The sequence below is a fragment of the Adiantum capillus-veneris genome, chromosome 27, assembly GCF_014529385.1.
Source record: "Adiantum capillus-veneris isolate H3 chromosome 27, ASM1452938v2, whole genome shotgun sequence".
Lineage (NCBI taxonomy): Eukaryota > Viridiplantae > Streptophyta > Polypodiopsida > Polypodiales > Pteridaceae > Adiantum > Adiantum capillus-veneris.
In genome coordinates, this window is record NC_140957.1 from 94,075,868 (window position 1) to 94,097,414 (window position 21,547).

Here is a 21,547-nt window from a genome sequence, read left to right on the forward strand (position 1 = left end):
AACGATGTCTCTGTTGCTGCAAAACGCTGATCTATGGGACTGAAATCGCCAGGTCTTCAAGGGGTGAAAACGCTGGTGGTTCCTTGCTGAATGCTGGCTTTGCTGTTAGAAGAAAACGCCAGGGCTCTTTGTGGTTGGTCTTGCTTGAGAGAGAGAGGGAGATGCTTGCTGCAATTTCTTGCCTGTGCCCTGCCTCTCTTTTGCCAGATAAGCCTAGCACTAGGTTTGCTTTTATATTATCTTAGCAAAATTGCCCTACCTAGTTTGCAACAAAAGTCACTTAATAAATAAGTGAAAAATGTCAAAAATAGGGAAAATAGTGCGTTGGAAAATGCTCCTGATGGGATTCTAATGGTAATGCTGATGATCATGCTATGTGGAACCAGAGGATATGCATCTAATCTGAGTGTTTGGACATGCGCGGTCTGCGAATAGACTCACAAAAGTGCCAGAACACTTCCTAAGCTCGACTGACTGGAGTGAACCGAACCCTAGTCATGCTGTAGCTTATCCACGGACACATAGGGTTGGATGTGTCACGTGACAATATCTACAAAATCTGTATCTGCGGTATACTGATCGACCATATCTACGAAGCTCCTATGATGGATCGCGGAAATAGCCAGAACCAACAGATTCCGAGACAAAGCATCTGCCACCAAGTTCTTTTGTCCCTGCACATGGACAATCTGGAAGTGAAACTGTGATAAGATGTTCGTCCCCCGCATCTACTTTTCCAATAGTTGCTTCTGTGACAAGAAGTAGCGTAAACTCTGATGGTCTGTGAAGACAGTAAAATCCGCTATGAGTGAGTAAGAGCATGGATAACCGCCAAAAGCTCTTTCTCATAAATCTGTGCTGTGAATTCCTGCCTTGAAAACAATCGGCTTTCGTAGGCAATGACATGGCCTTCTTGCACTAAGACCGCACCCAGACTACGACCACAAGCATCACAATATACTTCAAATGACTTCTGCAAGTCCGGCAAAGTCGAAACTGGTCCTGTAGTCAATTTTTCTTTCAATGTCTGAAAGGCAGTAACTTTTGTGGGTCCCCACGAGAAAGGGACTCCTTTCTGTGTCAAGATATGCAAAGGGAAAGCAACCTCTGCAAACTTTCTGATGAACCGCCTGGAGTACGAACACAAGCCCAAGAAGCTTCTAACTTCATTGACATTCTTCAAATCGGGCCAATCACGGATAGTCTCTATCTTGGCCGGGTCCATCGCACTCATGGTGCCGAGACAATGTGTCCCAAAAAGTGTATCTCGGGTAGGAAAATTCACTTTTCGTCGCATTAATCACCAACTTGTGATCTCGTAATGCCTGAAAGACCCGTAGCAATGTTCTCTATGCTCTGCCTCACCCTTGGAGAAAACAATGATGTCGTCAAAGAAAGTGCCAACAAATAGTCTGTACTCTCGAAATATCCTGTCCATCATCCGGTTAAATGTCGCAGGAGCATTGGTTAGGTCCCATTCTTACCGTTCTTACCGTTCTACGGGTTCTGAGGAGTCTGAGAGGTACTTTGAGAAATCTTGTTCTCCTTCGAATTTCCCTTATTGTGCTTCATCTCCTGTGCGAGAGCAATTGCTACCGCCTTGTTGAGATCTACGGGGTCGAGACTTCGACATCAAACCTGATATAGTCGTCCAACCCGAACATAAAAGCCTCTTTGCGCTTCGCATCCGATTTGCGTAATTGGGTGCCAAGCTGCAAAATATGGTTAGAAAAAGACATGACTGGAGTATCATTCTGCTTGAGATTGCGCCAATCTTCTTTTAACGTGCTAGGTATTGAGGTGGCAAGAACCGCGCCTTGAGCTTTCGGTCCAACTGAAAGAAAGGGGCACGCCTACCTCGGCTTCCTCTAGGTGCGCGGCCAATTGCTCCTCTTGCCATGCTTGATATCAATTAATGGCATCACCGGCAAAATATGTGGCTGCCGTAAAAACTTTGCTATTTCCTGTCTTCTTAGTTGTCGCAAAATAAGCATTAAATTGATGCAACCAAGAATGAATAGCATTAGCATCCATCTTACCATCATACTTACTAAATGTCAACTTCTCGGTGACGGGGTTGTTGGAGTCCGAATCTCGGCTTGCGCCACTTGATGAACCACCAACATCTTTGGCCGGCTCGGGTTTCGAGGTGAGTACCTGTAGGACCAACTCTTGCATGCGTTGATCTCTCTCCGCCTCACGCTCTAACTCCAAGGCCGCTCGTCTTTCTTCGCGTTCGCGATTTAATTCTGCCTTTCTTTCTTCGGCCGCGCCAAAGCGCGCTTGCTCGCGCTCACGCTCGAAGGCTGCCGTTCTTTCTTCGCGCTCGCGCTTCAAGGCGGCGCGTTGCGCTTCTTGTCGTATCATCATGTCCATCATCGTCTTGACCAAAGCCTCCATAGGATTTGGTGCAATCCTTGGCATAGATGGGGAAGGGGGAGGGTCGGAAAAACCTCTTGGTGGGGAGAATTCGTCGTCGCCACCTCCATGCTCATCACCTCCATGCGAAGTATCCATTCCGCTTCGAGTGATGACCATACACTGAAGTCTTGAGTTCTTAAGTTCACGAGGAACTTGGATTCTTGTGGTTCTTGGGTTCTTGAGTTCTTGAGGGTCTTGAGTCCTTGAGGTTCTTCTTTAGCTTGCAATCTGTGTTAGAGAAGGATCTTCTCTTACCCGAGCTCTTCTCTTTCCCGCGGGCGCACCCCTTTACGGCCTTGTGCTCACACCAAAGTTGCTTTTTTCCACCTCATGTCGATTGGCCGGCCGCGAGTGCACGATCCGCTCTAAATGAGTGAAAAGAGAAACAAGGGGAGGCTGGACAAGCCCTTCTTTCTTGGGTTTCCTGTCACTCTTCAAAAACACGATTAGGAATCGACACGCCCAAGTGGACTTGGGTTACATGCGACCGCAACAAGCAAAATAAAATAAAAATCTTGTGGTTCTTTCCTTGAGTTATACAAAACATTGCCAAATCTCTGATACCAATGTAAGGTGCAGCAAAAGTGGATGTTGAACTTTGCTCAAGATGAGTGCTCCGAACTGTGCTCAAGGGTTCCTTTTACTTATGGATGGGAGAGCCTTCCGTTCCTTTAGTGAGAGATTGCAAATGATCACAAACAAAGTGGCAAACACTTTGAATGAAGGTGCTGCGATTGAGTGTCACGTGCACATCTAACCCTATGTGTACGTGGACAAGCTACTTCATGACATGGGTTCAGTTCAGTCAAGTCAGCCTAGAATAGGAAGTGATCTGGCACTTTTGTGAGTCTGTTCGTAGAATGTGCATGCCCAGATACTTAGATTAGATGCATATCCTCTGGTTGCACACAGCATGACCATCAGTCCAGTCAGATTCCATCAGTAGCATTTTTACAGAGCAGAAGAGAAAAGAGCCCACCAAGAGAACTCCAAGCAAACAACTCCAAAGAAACAATCGCTCTTTAAAAGACAAATGGCTCGTCCAGAGGACAGAGAGTGGCTTCTTCCACTAGGTATTAGACTTGTTCATTGACCTGAGGGCATTATAGTGGTCAGCAATCTAAGGCCAGGGTAGAAGACATAAACCTTACTAGTAGCCATAGCCCCAAAGGGCGTGCCCTGGGCAAAAAGTCAATTAGCATGTTCTGAAGCTCTCTCTAGAGCTGACGGTAATGCATACCCTGATGAGCGCGCGACGGTGTGTGCAAGTGATAGAGCACGCGAGGAAGTGTAGGGTGTGTGGCTTGCAGAGGAGGCAAAGGCTTGCAAAGAGGTTGCGCTAGCAGAACGAAGAGGGAGAGAGAGAGATAGCGCACGATATTGGAAGGGGGAATAAGTGAGTGAGTTTTTTTAATGAACTCACATTCCCTTTGTTAAAAGGTATAGGACCAATTTATAAGTTAGTGGCCAAGTTCAGTGTGAACTTGGCCAAAGGTTAGTAACCTTTAAAATATACATTATAGGGGGCCATTTGGGCCTTTAACCCAACAACCTCCCACTTAAAGGCATAAATGGCGCCTTTAAGCTACGTGACTCCCACCATCTCTATGCATAGATGATGTTGTGCTTTGGATAAGCACTTAGTGAGAGTATCAGCTGGATTTTGTGATGTATGGACCTTAACCAATGTAATAAGGCCATCCTCAAGCACTTCTCGTATGAAGTGATACCGCACATCAATATGCTTTGTGCGTGCATGAAACATGGCATTCTTTGCCAGGCATATGGCACTCTGGCTATCACAACCAAGCATAGGTGCCTTGGCAGGAAAACCAAACTCACTGCATAGGCGTGCTAACCAAATAGCTTCTTTAGAAGCCTCAGTGGCTGAAATATATTCAACCTCTGTCGTAGACAATGCAACAATCTTTTGCAATCTAGAACACTATGAAACAGCACCTCCCGCAAGAGTAAACACATAGTCACTTGTGGATTTCCGTGTATCCACATCACTAGCCATGTCAGAGTCACAAAATCCCTTCAACTCCATTGGTCCTTTTCCATAGCAGAGGCATTTGTTTTTAGTCCCTTTCAAGTACCTCATAATGGACTTCACTTTATCCCAATGCAACCTGCCTGGATTAGCCATAAACCGGCTCACAACTCCCACTGCATGGGCTATGTCAGGCCTCGTAGCAACCATAGCATACATAAGTGAACCACAAGCTGAAGCGTAAGGCACACTTTGCATGTCATTGGCTTCTTCCTTTGACTTAGGACAATCATCCTTGGAGATTTTGACATATGGCTGTAATGGCACACCAAGAGGCTTTGCTTCAGTCATGTTAAATCTGTCCAACACCTTTTCAATGTACTTTTCTTGCGACAAATATAATAGGTGCTTGTCTCTTTGCCTTGTAACAGGCACTCCAAGTATATGTTCAGCTGCCCCAAGGTCTTTCATTGAAAACGCAGATTTCAGCTGCCCTTTAAGAGCATCAACAGTGCTTCTTTTCTTTGCATCTATCAACATATCATCAACATAGAGCACAAGAATGATAGGGCTGCTATCCTCATCACGTTTGGTATACAAACAATGGTCTGCATGGCTTCTTTTGTAACCATGTTTAAGCATGAAGCGATCAAACTTCTTGTACCTCTGTCTACATAATTGTTTCAGCCCATACAAGCTTCTATTGAGCATACATACCATATGTTCCTTGCCAGGAATAACAAAACCCTCCGGTTGCTTCATGTAAAGCTCTTCTTCCACATCACCATGCAAGAAAGCGGTATGTACATCCATTTGGTCCATTTCCAAATCAAGAGCAACCACTATGGCAAACAATACACGTAAAGTGGTCATCTTCACAACAGGAGAGAACACTTCCTGAAAGTCTATGCCCTTGGTTTGAACATATCCCTTTGCCACAAGCCTTGCCTTATACTTGGGTTTTGCATCAACAATCTTGATTTTATACACCCGTTTGTTAGGAATAGCCTTCCTTCCTTTGGGCAATTCAACCAAATCCCAAGTATGATTAGCATGCAAAGCTTTAATCTCTTCCTGCATAGCAAGCTCCCACTTGTCGCTGTGCTCACATGTCTTTGCCTCTTTATACGCAAGAGGCTCTCCCTCATCTGTCAACATAATGTAATGCAAAGAGGGATCATATCTGCTCACAGGCCGTCTAACATGCACAAAAGCCTTGCAACCAAAAATGCGTAAGTGATCATATGAAGCAGGCTTGCCAGACCAAACCTTTTCAGGGATGTCACCTTTCAAAGACATGTGAGGGGATCGATTGCATATATGCACTGCATTTTTCAAAGCTTCTCCCCAAAATCCATGAGAGATTAGCTGTGGACAGCATGCATCTCACTCTCTCACAAAGTGTCCTATTGAATCTTTCAGCCACACCATTAGAAGAGGGGCTGTATGGCACAATAAGCTCCCTCTTAATTGCCCAAATTTTCACAAAATTTGTTAAATTCAGCACTTGTGAACTCCCCCCCATTGTCCATACGTAAGCATTTTAGATTTCTACCTGTTTGGGTGGTCACAAATGCATGAAATTTCTTAAACACAGCAAAGGCTTCATCCTTAAATTTAAGCAAATAAACCCAAATTTTCCTAGAATGGTCATCAAGAAAAGAGACAAAATAGCATGCATCTCCCATAGACTTAGTAGGCATTCTACATACATCAGAATGTAGAAGATCAAGCACACAAGATTTACGAGAGACACCAGAGTAATAAGAACTCTTTACTTGCTTGCCATATTGACATTCATTACAAAAGTCAAGCTTTGTGCCTTTAGCATCAAGCTTGTTCAAAGTACAAAGTTTAGAAAGGCCCTTTTGCTCATATGGCCAAGCCTCTTGTGCCACAACTCCATGTGAGAGTTAATTTCAGCCAATGCAATAAACTTGCCCAACACGGCCTTTCCATGCATGCAGTAAAGTGTCCCTTTCTTTGTGCCCTTTACAATCAGCCTTGAGCCTTTAGTCATTTTCCATGATCCTCTCTCAAACAAGATGCTGTAACCATGCTTATCCATCTGACCAACAGAAAGCAGACTCTTCTTGATTCCCGTCACATATCTAACATCATGCAAGACAAGCTCATTTGTGCCATCTATGGAGAGATGTACAGTGCCAATACCCTCAATGAAACATGCATGATTGTTTCCAAGGTATACATGGCCACGCTTGCCTGCATCAAAAGTAGAGAAACACTCCTTGATAGGAGTCACATGAAATGAAGCACCAGAATCAACAATCCAAGTCTGGGATAATGCATCATTGACAGTCAACAAAGCATCAATAAGATCACTCTTGGTGATCTGCATGTCCTGTGAAGGAACATTAAGAGGCATCAATGTCATAAGCATCATCATCTGACAAAGTGGCACACAAGATGTCCTCTACATCTGACAGCTCCTTAATCACAACACTAGAAGCCACATTGGCCTTCTCTTTGTCCTTTGAGCTATCCTGTGCATCTGTCTTGACTTCCTTCTTCTCTTTCTTTTTGTCTCCCCCATTCTTTTTCCGTTCTAACTCGGCTTTGTAGTACCTGCAATCGGGTTTCTTGTGACCTTTCTTGCCACACTGATAGCAAGTCACATCACCCTTTCCTTTGTTGGCATTTCCCCTTTCCTTACTCTTACTCTTACTCCTTTGTGCATAAGCATTCTTCTTTTTTGTCCTGTCTCTAACCATGTTGGCAGATCTGCCTCCCTCTCCACTTGCTTTCCTCTTGATTTCCTCATTCAAGATAGAACCCCTAACACCATCAAAGGTCAAATTGGGTTTATTGGATAATAAAACCACCAATGTTTCCCATGACTCAGGTAAGGTCATAAGCAAGAAGATAGCTTTCAGCTTATCATCAAAAGGGGGCAAGCCTAAGTCCTGTAAAACTGCGACAAAGTACCTGCGAACAACGACAAGTGCTGTGCAGCGCTCTTGGACTCATCTAGTTGCATGCCAACAAGTTTTCGCATCAAATGCACTTCGTTGACAGGCGTTGTATTTTCATACATTCCCTTTAACTTCTCCCACACATCAAAAGAAGTTGTGAGATCTTTCACATCAATGACTGTCTCATCGGTCATGGCCATTTTAATGTATGTAACAACCTTGCTGTTCAGGCTAACCCATGCTTCATCCGTCATATTCTGTGGCTTTACCTGTTCAAGTGCCCCTTCACAATCCTTAGAAATAGGATTCCCTGAATCCTGTCTTTCCGAAGGTCGAAGCCTGTTCCATCGAACCTCCTTATCTTGAAGAGATTCTTCACATCCGAAGAAGATGAGGCCATAGTTGCACGAATAAGAGGGCTAATACGCTGAATTTTTGGGCAAAATGCACAAAAACCGGAGTATAGCCTCACAGAGATGTGTACTACAGCTCCAAATGGTCACATGAGCAATTTGGGGCAAAATAGGACCATTTGGAGCAAAATAGGTCGATTTGGGCACAAAAATCAATTTCTGAAATTTATGCGCAGGAAATTTCAGCGAGCGAATTTGTGATAAAAAACAACAATTTTAGTTGTTTTTAGCCTCACAGAACATACGTAAGGCTAATACACAGCCTTTAGAAGCATGTAAGAGCAAAAGCCCCAATTTGTAGTATCAAATTGCATGAAATTGAGCCACAAATGGTCATACATAGCCAAAATTTGTCAAATGTGCGTAGATTGCATCAATTTTCACTTTCCCCAATGTAGTCGCATCATAAAAACACTTGCAAAAACCTGCGTAAATCTGAAATTTGCTGAAAACACCTGTTTTAGGACATGTTTTTCGGCAATTTCAGTGTTTTCGAGTAGCGGGGACTTAGCAAAAGTGTTCCCACACTTTAATACATCATTTGCAAAACCTGTATTTTGCTGTCATAACCTGTAATTTGCTGATTTTGACCTAATTTCAGCTTGTTTTAGGTCAATTTGACTTGCCGGGAGCTCTCTAGTGTCCGGGGACGAGTCCTTTGGCGATGAAATTGCAAAATCTCGCATGAAAGTTAACCTCCTTGGCTGAAAATCAGCATTTGCAGGTTTGGGAGCAAACCCTAATTGGGTTCTGATACCAGTTGATGAGCGCGCGGCGGTGTGTGCAAGTGATAGAGCACGCGAGGAAGTGTAGGGTGTGTGGCTTGCAGAGGAGGCAAAGGCTTTCAGAGAGCTAGCAGAACGAAGAGGGAGAGAGAGAGATAGCGCACGATATTGGAAGGGGGAATAAGTGAGTGAGTTTTTTTAATGAACTCACATTCCCTTTATTAAAAGGTATAGGACCAATTTATAAGTTAGTGGCCAAGTTCAATGTGAACTGGGCCAAAGGTTAGTAACCTTTAAAATATACATTAAAGGGGGTCATTTGAGCCTTTAATCCAACATACCCAATTCAAAACGTCGAGCGGCAAAGGGAAACTGAAAAGTGTAGCCCACCTCAACAACCACATCACCAACCACTTAAAGACCACGACAAGAGAGAAAGTATGCCTGACGAGGCGAACGATCGAAAGTTAAAGAGAATGCCCAACTCCAATGATGACTCTCCAATCAAAGCGAATTCCCTTTCCATTGTTGTTGACCATGCCATGACAAATGAATGTAACATCCTTCCAAGCAGAAATCAAATTGGAAGTAATAGGACGTCAAGTAATGTGTCCTTCCAGCTTGCCAAACACGACCTCCCAATGTCACGTGACACATCCAACCCTATGTGTCCGTGGACAAGCTACGGCATGATTAGGGTTCAGTCAGTCCAGTCAATCTAGATTTAGAAGTGATCTGACACTTTTGTGAGTCTATTTGTAGACCGTGCATGCCCAGTCACTTAGTGTAGATGCATATCCTTTGGTTGCACACAACATGATGATAAGCATTCCCATTAGAATCCATTAGAATCAGTTAGGGGAATTTTCCAGTGCATTTAGCCTATTTTACCTATTTTTGACATTTTTCACTTATTATTTTTAAGTGACTTTTGTTAGAAAGTAGGTAGGGCAAATTGAGTAGGTTTGTATATAAGCAAACCTAGACTAGCACTAAATGGGAGAAGAGACAACAGGAGCCAAGCTCAGCAGGCAACTTCTCCAACAAGACCCTTTGGTGGATTTTCTCCAAGCAAGAAGAACCATCTCACCTAGCGTTTTCTTCATTAGCATCCCCTAGCGTTTTCTCAACAAGGCATCATCGCCCTAGCCTACCACAGCCTGGTGTTTTTGCATCAGCATCATCGCCAGAGAAAACCCATCAGCTAGCGTTTTTGCAAAGCTTCAACCCTAGCGTTTGTAGATTTTAGCCCTTGTAGTTTTCAGCCTTGGCGATTTTCAGCAGTAGGAAACCAACAGATTCAGCCCGGAAAGACCATCAGTTTTCAGCCTTGAGAACCTCAGTTTTCAGCCCTAAACCTGCAAATTTCAGCGAGAAAGACCTACAGAAACAGCCCCCAAAATCAGCGTTTTTAGACTAGCCGCAGATTTCAGCCCATAGCGTTTTTGGTCAGCAGATACAAGATTGCAGATTTCAGCCCTTAGGTCGGTCTCGTCGTCCCCGTCGTCATCGCCGACATAGCCTAGACTTGCATCAGTCTCATGCATACCATTTCTGCGAGATGTGCAATCATAAGTAGACCACTCTCACGACGAGAGTGGGGCCTTTGGAGGAGGGTTTTACAACAGTCTCTGGTGTCGTATCTCTCTTCTCTCTCTATCTCTCAGTCTCATACACTCGCACGCACAGTGTCCATTCACTTTGTTTGTGATCATAACATTCTCTCATTAAGAACGGAAGGCTCTCCCTTCCATAAGAATTAAAAGGAACCTTGAGCACAGTTCGGAGCACTCATCTTGAGCAAAGCGCAAACATTCATTCCGTTGCACCTAACATTGGTATCATAGCTTTGACAGTGTTCTGTATCACTCAAGGAAAGAACCACAAGAACCACATAATTTTTTTTTGCTTGATGAGGTTGTACGAACCCAAGTTCGCTTGGGAGTGTCGATTCCTAATCGTGTTTTTGAAGAGTGACAGGAATCCCAGGAAAGAAGGGCTTGTCCAGGCTCCCCTTGTGCCTCTTTTTACTCATTGAGGGTGGACCGTGCACTTAGCGGCCGACCAATCGACGTGAGGTGGGAAAAAGCAACCTTGGTGTGAGCACAAGGCCGCCAAGGGGTGCGTCCGTGGAAAGGAGTAGAACTCGGGTGAAGAGAAGATCCTTCTCAACCACGGTTTGCAAGCGAAAGAAGAACCTCAAGACCCTCAAGAACTCAAGAACCCAAGAACCAAGACCCTCAAGAACCCAAGTTCCTCGTGAACTTAAGAACCCAAGACCACAAGAACCCAAGACTTCAGTGGATGGTCATCACTCGAAGCGGAATGGATACTTCGCTTGGAGGTGATGAGCATGAGAGATGCGAATTTTCCCCACCAGGAGGTTTTTCCGACCCTCCCCCTTTCCCATCTACGTTAAGGATTGCACTAACTCCTTACTCCATCTGAAGAGTACCTTGAGAAGATTTCCTCTTCCCCAAATATTTCGCAGTTACTGTAAGATTTTGAACCAAAAATCTTACATCGCATGAAGAATTTTGAAGATCAACCTCTTGTTGCAGTTAACCTGATTATGCCAAATGCCTCTAAAAAGTCTTTGAATAATGCAATGACATGGGATTTAGCAGTCAAAGCAAAAAGGTTTCGCAAGAAGCAAAGGTTCAAGACAAAGACTTTAGATAACTCAAAGACTGAAGATTTTCGAAGATTCAATGCTTTGCCAGAGTTCTATCAACATCAAAAGTCATTTCTTTGACACGGGCTCTCATTTTAAATGGGAGGGAATGTGACGATTCTGCGATTGTGACTATGTTAATAGCAATACATCTACTCCCAGTTGCAGATACGTAAGTGCCATGCCAAGGAGGACCCCTGCGCTTGGATGGTCACACCCCTTCGCCCAAGAGATGTGTCTCTTCGCCAAAAGCCACACTCCTTCGACGACTGGTCACACCCTTCGCTCTAAGGGTGCGACTCTTCGCCCAATGGTTGCAGCTCTTCGCCGAAAGGATGTGTCTTTACATCTAAAGTCATGTCTCTTCACCAAGAAATATGTCTTTTCATTTATGTCTCTTCGTCTCCTATATAAGGAGCCCTTGTATCACACATTCAATCAATCAAACACAGAGTCTTCTAAGCCTTGTCTCGAGTACAGTTCAAGTTTCTGAAGTCTTAATCATGAGTTTAAGTACTTAATTAAGGCTTAGCACCTAGAATCCTCACATAGAAAGACCCGTAATAAAATCCATGGCAATACTTTCCCGTGGCGTGTTAGGCACATGGAGTGGCTGAAGCTTGCCATAAACTTTATATCTGTCATATTTCACTTTTTGACATACTAAACACTCCCGTATATATTTTTCAATGTCCGCCCGGAGTGTTGGCCAAAAGAAATATCTTTCGAGGGCAATAGTGGTAGCAACAATTGCCCGATGCCCGGCATAGGGAGAATTATGTGCTTCATCCATCACCTTGAATGATCAGTTTGAAGATCTGCCCAGATTGTAACGAAGTCTGGATCTTGAGGATACATCTCACTGAGAGATTCTAGTTCCTCATGATAAATAGTTGTCATTGCATTGATCTTTGGATGCCTGGAGAGAGCATCTGCAACTGCATTCTTTGTTCTAGAAGTATGTAAAATCTAAAAATGGAACATTGAAAGAAAGTTGGCCCATCTCATCTGTTTTTTTGATAACTTTCTCTGTGTGAGAAAGTAGCGAAGACTCTAATGGTCTGTCTTGATTATAAAATCAGCTCCTAAAAGATGTTTCCAAATGGAAAGAGCATGAATTACTGCCATAAGGCTAGTTTTTTCAAATTTTAAAAATTTGTCGTTCCGGATCCACGTTCCGTGTTCAGCTTGGAGTTGTGCCTGTTCGGGGGTCCGTTCCGCCTGCCGTTCCGGTTTTCCCTAGGGACGGAACGGCGTTCTGTTCCCGTTTCCGTTTCAAGGGGGCCCGAGGCTTGGGAACACGTTCCGGGAACAGGAGGGCCCCGTTCCGCCTGTTCCTTGTTACACTGGTACAGATAGACATGGCCGTAAACTCTTGCCAACCTCTGAAACACTGTAGGAATTGCTTGCATGTCCTGTGAAGAGGAACCCTCTTCCATGATGCCTTTCCCTTTGTCGGCCATAGTGTAATCCCGCGTTCGTGTACTCTGTGTCTTCGCCGTAAACCAACCGAGGCTCACTTCTTGAGGAAAAAGTGATTCTGTCTCGGCAACGGAACCATGAAACCGGCCCGTAGGGCGGTAGACTTTGCGGTAGACTTTGACTTTCACCTGAAAGTTTACTTTCTTTAGGACACACAGAAACTTTGCAACTAAAAGCCTATAATGGGAATTGACACTTCAAACACACACAGCTTGGAAGCTAGAGCGCTACCAAGCAGACGCCAACAACCTGTTGGCCCCAAAGCCCTAAAAACTGGCGCCGGTATTTCTTTTTTCTTATTGCAAAAACCGATCCGAACACTTTCACCAAGCTGCCCAAACTTGTCCATGGCTGTAATTGCAGGTTTTTGGCCCAATTTCGCCAGCATAACGGCGCAAAACCCCTGTAGGTCTAAAGTACATGTCAAGGATGCTTTCCCTTGCGGTTTGGAAGCTTTCCAATGAGCTGTAGGTCAGTTGCAGCGTACTGTAATTCCCTGTTTTGTCACTGACAAGTGCCCAAAGCCCTGTTTACACATCCCAAGGCTTACCCGAGGCTCCCTTGGCATTGTCCTGCAGTTTTGGTGCGAAGCCCTAAACCTGCAGAAAAACACAGCAGGCTGTAATTCTCTATTTTGGATCGTTTTGGGCAGAGTGACCACGCCTACGCGTGTCTCAGGTGCTCCCGCACGCAATGGCACAGTTCGCCTTTGCAATAGACGAGTTTTCACGCGAGAAAACTCTCCGTTTTTGCAATCCTTTGCGATGGAAGTGTGCTTACTTGTGGGGGATTAGCAATTAGCTAATCCAGTTCCTATTCATAAGGCTCTTGCCTTGGCAAACACGCATAGAACCCCGAGAATTGTACATGGTCATTTCAGGAGCCCAACTAGTGGGGCATTACCATATGTGCAAAGGGAAGAGAGAGATGCACGAGAGAAAATCATCGCGCTACATAGAGCGAGGGAGAAGGCAAGTTTTCCATTAAAGCTCTATCACCTGCACCAACTACTCACACACACACACACACACACACACACACACACACACACACACACAGTAGCACACTTGAGTAAAAATCAGCTCCCTTCTTAGATTTGGGCGCCCCCTCCGGCTGATGGATCTGGCAAACAACCGTGGAGCCGCCATGTGTCCAGTTTGCCTCTTTAGAGTTAATTCCTAGTACCCACCAACTTATAAGTGTAGCGAGGGGCCCTAAATGACTTTGAACTGAGCCTAGACACCCTTTTATTGCTCGGATTCCAGTGCCAGTTGGCCTGACCAGCTCGTGGCGACAAGGCCTTCCCGTCTGCGGGTGAAACTTTCGGCTGTCGATCGTTTCACATTGGCCATACAATGTCCGGCCATTTGAAACTTCGAAAAGAGGGTCCCAAAAATTAAATAAAAAATCATTGGAAAGAAACCAACAACAAAGGTTAGCAGTTGCCACGTCCTCATGACACTATGCCTTGAGGAAAACGCTAGGGATGAAGCCTCCTGCAAACCACCACATGATGTGGGAAGGGCCTTTGACGGTGGAGATTTGCAAGACCTCTATGACTACCCAAAACCGTAGGTACATAGCTGAGCCAAAAACGCTCCATGAGCTGCACTAAAAAACGCCATTTGCCCCTTTGTCTAGGGCTGCCATAAGGCGTCCCAAAGGACTGCCCCTAGAGGACACCTGATGTATGCCCTAAGGATCCCCCCCGCTCACGTATATACCTCAAATGAGATGCTGCCCAACCCACTCTCCTAGCCCTCTCGACTTGGAAAATGATGGGAAAACATGGGAAATGGGCAAGTGAGCCACCTGGGCATAGTTACAGGGGACGAAGGGGACAGTTGCTAGAGACAGGGGACAGCCGATTCTGGGACGGGGACGGGTGGGGACGGACGGCAGAAGTGCAGCTAGTTGGGGACGCAGCCTAAACGTCCCGAGGACTGCAGGTCAACAGTCAACATTTTTTAAAATTTAAAAAATTGACTGTTTCTAACGGCCAGTTTGCATCCAACAACCATTATTTTTAAGTTGGAAGCTTTCAAGCCTATAAAAGCCACCCCTTGGGTCTTCATTTCTCAAGCTCTCCACCTCAACTTTCAAGCCAATTGCTCTACGCTGTACGGTCGTCAGTTTACCCTCTCCTCTCTACCTTCACCTCTATGGTCTACCCTCTCCTCTACCCTCGAGTCTCCTCTCTACCATCACCTCTATCCTCAAGGCTCAAGCTCTCCACCTACTCTCTCCCTCCTCTACCCTCTCAAGCTCTCCTCTACTCTGTCAAGTCTCAAGAGTCAAGGGCCAAGGCTCTACGCTGTACGGTCTACTTGTCCTCTCTACCCTCAAGACTTAAGTTCACCCTCACAAGTAACCCCTCCTCTACACTCTCCACCATCATGTCATCTTAAGCTAACTCTTCTCGAGCCGGCTCTTCTCGAAGGAGGCCCGCCGTGCAAACATGGTCATGGTGGGATGTAGTCGACTCTACCGGACGTGGTCAAGGTGGCGGTTCAAGACCATGGACATGCAAGCTATGCCCGTACAAGAGAACGGGTGGTGCAAACAAAGTGTGAGCCGCCCACCTTCCTCATGAACCCGGCCACGTGACTGGACGAATCCAGAGAGATGCTTGAACTCTAACAATAGATGGGTACCCATACCCCCTAGAGAGAGAGGACCCCCCATACCATGTATCTTGTATCCTGGCCTCCCGTGGATCACCCCCTCCCCCCTTACCATAGGACCACATTTTGTTCCTTTGTACTTTTGTCCTTTCCCGATAGATGGATGACACACACATGTATGTTTGATTTGTCCCATAGGCTGACTTTGGCCTCTAATAGACGAAAAAAGATCTCTCGTTCTCTCTCTCTCTCTCTCTCTCACACACACACACACACACACACACACACACACACACACACACACACACACACATGCACGTAGGGTTACCCTTCGAAGACATCAGCTCCTCTCCTTGCAGATTGTTGCTATCAAGCTCCTAAACAGTGATGATGGGTCCCAACGGCATAAACAATTTCTGGTGCAGACCTCGATGCTGAATGTACTGCAGCACGAAAACCTCGTGAAACTCTTAGGATACTGTGCTGAGGAGGACCACAGGATTCTGGTGTTCGAGTTCATGCCTCTGGGGTCGCTGGAAGACCAATTACATGGTGCACATGCCTATCATCTTCTGAATTTTTTTATGTGTGCGCTTATTGAGTCAGGCTTTGCAATTGCAATTGAATGTCAGCATAAACTTATTGAAAATAGCTCTAATAGTGATACCCATAGACAGCAATGCTATATGATAAAAGTAAAACACAATGACAATGACCCATATTTAGGATTAAATTTTTGTTGAATGAATTGACTTGGTAATTGTATGAATGATAGATGTGTGAGAGACGTGTTTGTATGTATAATGATTGTAATTAAGCTCATTTTTCAGCTCGCCCGGAGCCCATGGATTGGAGCACACGCATGAAGATAGCTGTCGGTGTAGCAAAGGGCCTTGAATTTTTGCATCATTGAGCAAGTCCCCCAGTGATCCTTCGAGACTTGAAGCCTTCCAGTATCCTCCTCAGTGAAGGCTTTGAGCCAAAGCTGTCTAACTTTGGCTGGGCTAAACTTGGACCAATTGGGAACAAGACCCATGTAAGCACTAAGGTTTTTGGCACAAATGGCTATATTGCACCAGAGTATGCAACAACAGGTCAGCTTTCTATCAAATCGGACGTGTACAGCTTTGGAGTCATCTTGCTAGAGTTGATAACAGGAAGAAAGGCCATTGATCCATCCAGAGGTGCTGAAGAGAGCAATCTAGTTATATGGGTACGTACAATTATATAGCTAGCTCACAAGAACTTTTTACATTTTCCCATGTGGGAAAAGGTCTGGGGGTAGGGAACCGTTGGCCCTCACCCAGGGCCGGCAGTCCCCTGCCCCCAAGTGCATCTAACTAGGTATGCAGTTCCTCCCTCACAATAGCTCATGAAGTGGTAATTATAGTGGCAATTTTTCTATCAAGCTTTCACAGGTTAAACTTGTCCTTGAATTGCAGGCCCATCCTTTTATGCTAGATGAAGGGTTGTTTGCACAACTTGCTGATCCGATGCTTCATGGTCAATTTCCTGCAATTGGTTTGTCCCAAGCGGTTGCATTGGCGAAAATGTGTCTGGAGGAAAATGTTGCTTCAAGGCCACCTATTGCAGAAATCATTCCTTCACTTGATGCTCTTCCTTCACGGTCACTCTAGGACCATTAGTAGGTAACCCCGTTTATAATGTAAATTTCGTGGTCAAAACTGAGAAGTCTTGGCTGTACTTTCCTTGGCCCTTGATTTCCAAGGTTGAACTTTGGGAATTTGAGTTCTGATTCCTGGTAAATACCTTGGATTTTGGCATAAATCCTGGTTTTATCATTTGCTTGATCTTAAAATGCTGCAAGGCCAAGAAAATAATTTTGAAACTAGTGATGCAGTTACTAGGAAATTGTGCAATTATCAAGGGGGGTGCTAGCCACTGGTATGTAATTTTGCGCTGACTACTGACGTGGCAAAACAGTATGGAATTTCAAGATTTGTACTAACAGTGCTGACGTGGCAACTTGTACGGATTTTTTGCAATTTGCAAGGGGAGTGTTCAAGTTCTATGTAGCTATCAAATCCACTTTTACTATCTCATGGATTTTGAAGATTTCTTCTTGCTAAGGGATGTTACAAGTTGTAGATGCTATCGAGCTCCACTTTTACAATTACTTATAAGATCCCTCCCCAAAAAAAAAAATGGACAACAGAAAGGCCTTGGTATAACCTCCTTTGAGGAGGTGTGAAATAGGTATACTTTCGATTAGAATGATGTGCCCAAACATGTGCATAGCATAGGTATTTTCCTCTCTTTTTCATGTATCTTTGATTTGGATGCTTGTAAATCGTTAGCATGTGCATGCCTGTTTAGAGAGGAGTGAGTGAAAGATAAATAGGCTTGTGAGAAGTAGGACAACTCCTCTTCAATGCTATAGTGAAGAGTTCACCACGAAACATTTTCTTATCGTGAAGAGCCCACAATTCACTCACAAATTGTGAGTTTTGCAACAAAAAAAAGAGCCCAAATTCTCATAAGGCTCCATTACATGCCCTAGCTAGGTTGGAACAATTCCCTCTTTGGTCATACAGACTAGAATAGGTGAAGGATTACCAACCCCATTCTATAGCTCTCCATAACACATTCCATTCAAACTTTGAGATGGAAATAGTTTCTCATACAAAAATCTCTTTAAAAAATTGTCTCGATGAGTCCATATTGTTCTGCCATGTCAGCAAGCTGTCGTACGGCTTGTCACGTCATCTATTGTGCGTATCGCCATGTCATCAATTTGTGACATATCTTCCTCTTGAAAGAATTGTAATCGCCCTTGATTACGCCTTCAAAATAGATAGAGGCCATAAACCAATTCAATAGACATTGATTCCAAGTCCATACGCACTAGACCACACACATCCAATACTTGTACAAAGACGACAGTCACATCGCATAAGATTGCATTCATATTCACATCACATAGAATCTAGGACCGTGATTCTTGGCGACATATTTAGCAATCACATCTAGATCTATCCTAGATCTCATTGATGTCGGATTAGCTAATCCCATATCGATCACGCCCATGGATTCTGAGACCGAAATGTTGCAATCATTTGGTCAATCATTCCACTCAAGCACTGCCGTGTGTGAGTAATCATTTCCGGGGATCCCATGTCGAAGTACTTCTTTCATAAAGTCATCCAACATAATATTGTCAGTACATTAGTTTCCCTGAAGTCTAAAGGGAAATCAGTGACTTTATTCTATCTAGGTAATTTGTGACAAATGAGTGGAGTAACTCCTCTCTTGTGCAGTCCCGCCTGCACCAGATTCAATCCGTCGATCTGTGGGAATTCTGGGAATAGCCACAGCTAGACCAAAAGCGTCGAGGTAAAGTTCCTAATCTGAGGAGTATCTGCTAGGTCCTCCTCCATCCAATTTGCATTTAATGCGAGATGGTTTTGAACTAAGAACCACTGTTCACTTTCCCTTTCTCTTTCCTTTCTTGGAAAGCCAGTTTCTGTTTTGGAATGAGTATCTCCTCGCTCTCTTTCACTTCATGTTCATTTGAGAGCAAACTTGTTTCAAAGTTATCATGATCATTTCATTCTTAATTGTGTTATATGCTTAGAAATAACCGGTTCTTCCATACAAAATTGGTTTCTTAAAAAAATTCAAAATCATCATTCAAAAAGTGTCATTTCATAAATTTATAATGCTAATTCATCCATAATGTTCTATCAAAAATCTATTATGGAAACGAGTATCTCTTCATCCCGCTGTATTTTCCATTTGTCAGTCAATATGTCCTTGTTCTCCACATTCAAATCACTTTCCCGCTTTGAAATATTCATCTCTGTGGTCTTCTGTGAGTCGAGATCGTGTGTCTGTCTATTGTCTGTTTCTATTCTGACTTGTTGAAGGTTCATCTGGTGGTTCTAAGTCAAGTTACCCGAATGCATAGCGAATCCCCGCTTAGCATGTCCCATCAATTGTTGAATGGACTTTGACTTCTTCTCAAGGAAGTAGTCTCAAATTTCTTTGGGGAGTCCACAATAAAACCTCTCAATCTGCTCCTTAAAATTGATATTCTTCAAAGAAGAGGTCGGAAGGAAAGTATCCCAAAATCTTTTACAATAAGTATCCAAGGTGTCACCCTTGGTCACCCTTGGTCATATGAAGGTGGTTCCAATGCGTTCTCACATCTCGTTTATACTCTTGAGCGAGTCATGAAGAAATAAAGAGTTTCTTGAATTTCAATCACTCTGTCGGTGCTTCTTTTCGTAACAAAAGAGTGGACCACCATGTCCGTGCATTGCCTTTCAAAAAGGATATTGCGCGTATACTCTTGGAGTGCTCAGTATAGCGGCCCCTAGAAAATGCTATATCAAACTGTTGGATAAAGGCTAAAGCCTTAGGAGCATCTCAAAACCCTGAAAAGGTTTCAAACTTTACTGCTTGTCCACCCTCTTTGAATTCCTTAGCCTTTTTGCCCTTGTCGTCGAGAAAATCATATTGATTATCTTTGTAAAAGTGCTTTGTTTTTTAATAAAACGTATAGTCCGCTCATCGTTTCTTGCCTTTTCTGTCATCATCACTTGAGTCAAAAAAGGATGAGCTGTCCGAGTTGTTAGAAGAAGATGAGGACGAATTGGACAATGCTTCGAAGTGTACACGCTTCTTCTGTTTTCTTGCTTTCTCAAAAGAGGTTTTGCAGCCCAAGTAACCAGGAAGTCAATTCGCTTGTTACAATTCTTCAATTGCTTCTCCTTTGACCCAAATAGTTGGTTGACTTGTTTTTTGACAATGTCCTCGAGTTCATCTTCAGTAAACATCCGTGGAGTAGGAGGTTTCTTGATTGCCGATTTTATTGGTGACTCAATGGCTTTCTGCCAATGAGTATGCATTTCCTCCCATCAAGTGCCAGATCAAAAATTTGGCATACTATGGGTCCTTGGCAAACTAGAGCATCTGCTTTGCGCACTCATCAACCTGCTATTGATATTGTATCTCTATGAGTTGATACTGCGTATGTTGAGGTGGCGTGTACTTGTTCTTTGCTAATCCACTTGAATTTTTCGTACTGCCTCCTGCTTCAGAGGTGGCAGGTCGTTTGCTTCTTTTCGGAATCCATATGTGCCGCGGTAGAAGAGAAATTGGCCGTGCTTTGATACCAATGTAGCAAACTTGGGCACCCCAAGTCTAGAATCTGTCGCGACATGAGAGAGATTCACTTAAAACACTTCACAAACAAATCACAGTTCAATTGAGTGGACACGGCCTGACGTAGTTCCGTGCCAAGAGCGTGCCAAGAGAGATTGGCGCCAAAGACTGACGCCCCTTTTGATATTTCTTTTTGTATTAATCTTTGAACAAAGTACAACTCCCGCGGGTCCTTAGCTCTCAGACTTTGCATCTAGATGCTATGAAAAGTGAGGCCCTTGGGCTCCTTTTATTCTTACAAGGGATGCCAAAAGCAGAGCCCCAGAAGCAGTTAAACTCAAAAGCAAACTGGTCTAAAAGCTTCTAACTCAAAAGCAAAGAGTTCCTAAAAGCAAATGTTTCCAAAATCTGCCAACAAAAAGCACCATTGCAAATTGCAAAAATCCATACGGGTTGCCACGTCAGTGCAAACCTTGGAAATCCGTACTGTTTTGCTATGTCAGCAGTCAATGCAATATCAAGGAAGTCCATACTATTTTGCCACTTCAGCAAGCTCTAGTACGGCTTGCCACATCATCTGCTGTGTGTGCCGCCACATCATCTGTTTGTGACAAAGGCCCCCATAGAATTGTGGGAAATCGGACAAGTGAGGATCTCCTTAGCACTATGCCATTGTGTGTAGTTTGATAAATACATCCATCTTCTTTAGGAAGGATGACAAAATGTAAGTACTTGTCTTTTGATGTGGTCTATATGTGGATACGAATGGTAGTGTTAGGATGCTTCTTGTTTTGTTTTTGAGGAGAAGAGTAAGCAAGGTTTTGGGTCCTATGCTTGCGGTGAAAATTTTGTAGTTTTGGCGCGAGTTTTAGGTGTATTTTGCACAGTGGCTACAAAGTTACCTCAGGATTATTGGTGGGGGTAACAACAACCATGGTTGTGGATATGATGTTGTGCCAAGGAAGACAATTTTCAAGTTTACCAATTGTTTTTTTTTTTTTTTTTTTTGGGGGGGGGTGGGGGGGGGTTCCAAAGCCTCCACAAGTCATATAGGATGTTTACATTGCATTAAGAAGATGGCTTTTTCATGCATAGTCTGAGCAAGGCCATGTGTAGCGAAAGGCTGCCCATATCATTATAATCTTGAGAAGTGAT

The 21,547-nt window shown here is 44.0% G+C and overlaps 1 protein-coding gene across 2 annotated transcripts in view; it reads left to right on the forward strand.

Moving 5' to 3' along the window:
* LOC147422417 (receptor-like cytoplasmic kinase 185) overlaps nucleotides 1-17,378 on the forward strand; it is a 47,525-nt gene extending 30,147 nt beyond the window's left edge. The window contains exons 2-4 of one of the 2 annotated variants that reach the window (XM_086503211.1): nucleotides 15,625-15,817; nucleotides 16,096-16,478; nucleotides 16,708-17,378. In XM_086503211.1, the coding sequence (XP_086359337.1) occupies nucleotides 15,625-15,817; nucleotides 16,096-16,178 (276 nt within the window). In that variant the 3' untranslated portion in view covers nucleotides 16,179-16,478; nucleotides 16,708-17,378. The remainder of the gene's footprint in view (nucleotides 1-15,624; nucleotides 15,818-16,095; nucleotides 16,479-16,707) is intronic. The other variant, XM_086503212.1, reaches the window with a different exon arrangement.
* The last annotated feature ends 4,169 nt before the right edge of the window (nucleotides 17,379-21,547 follow it).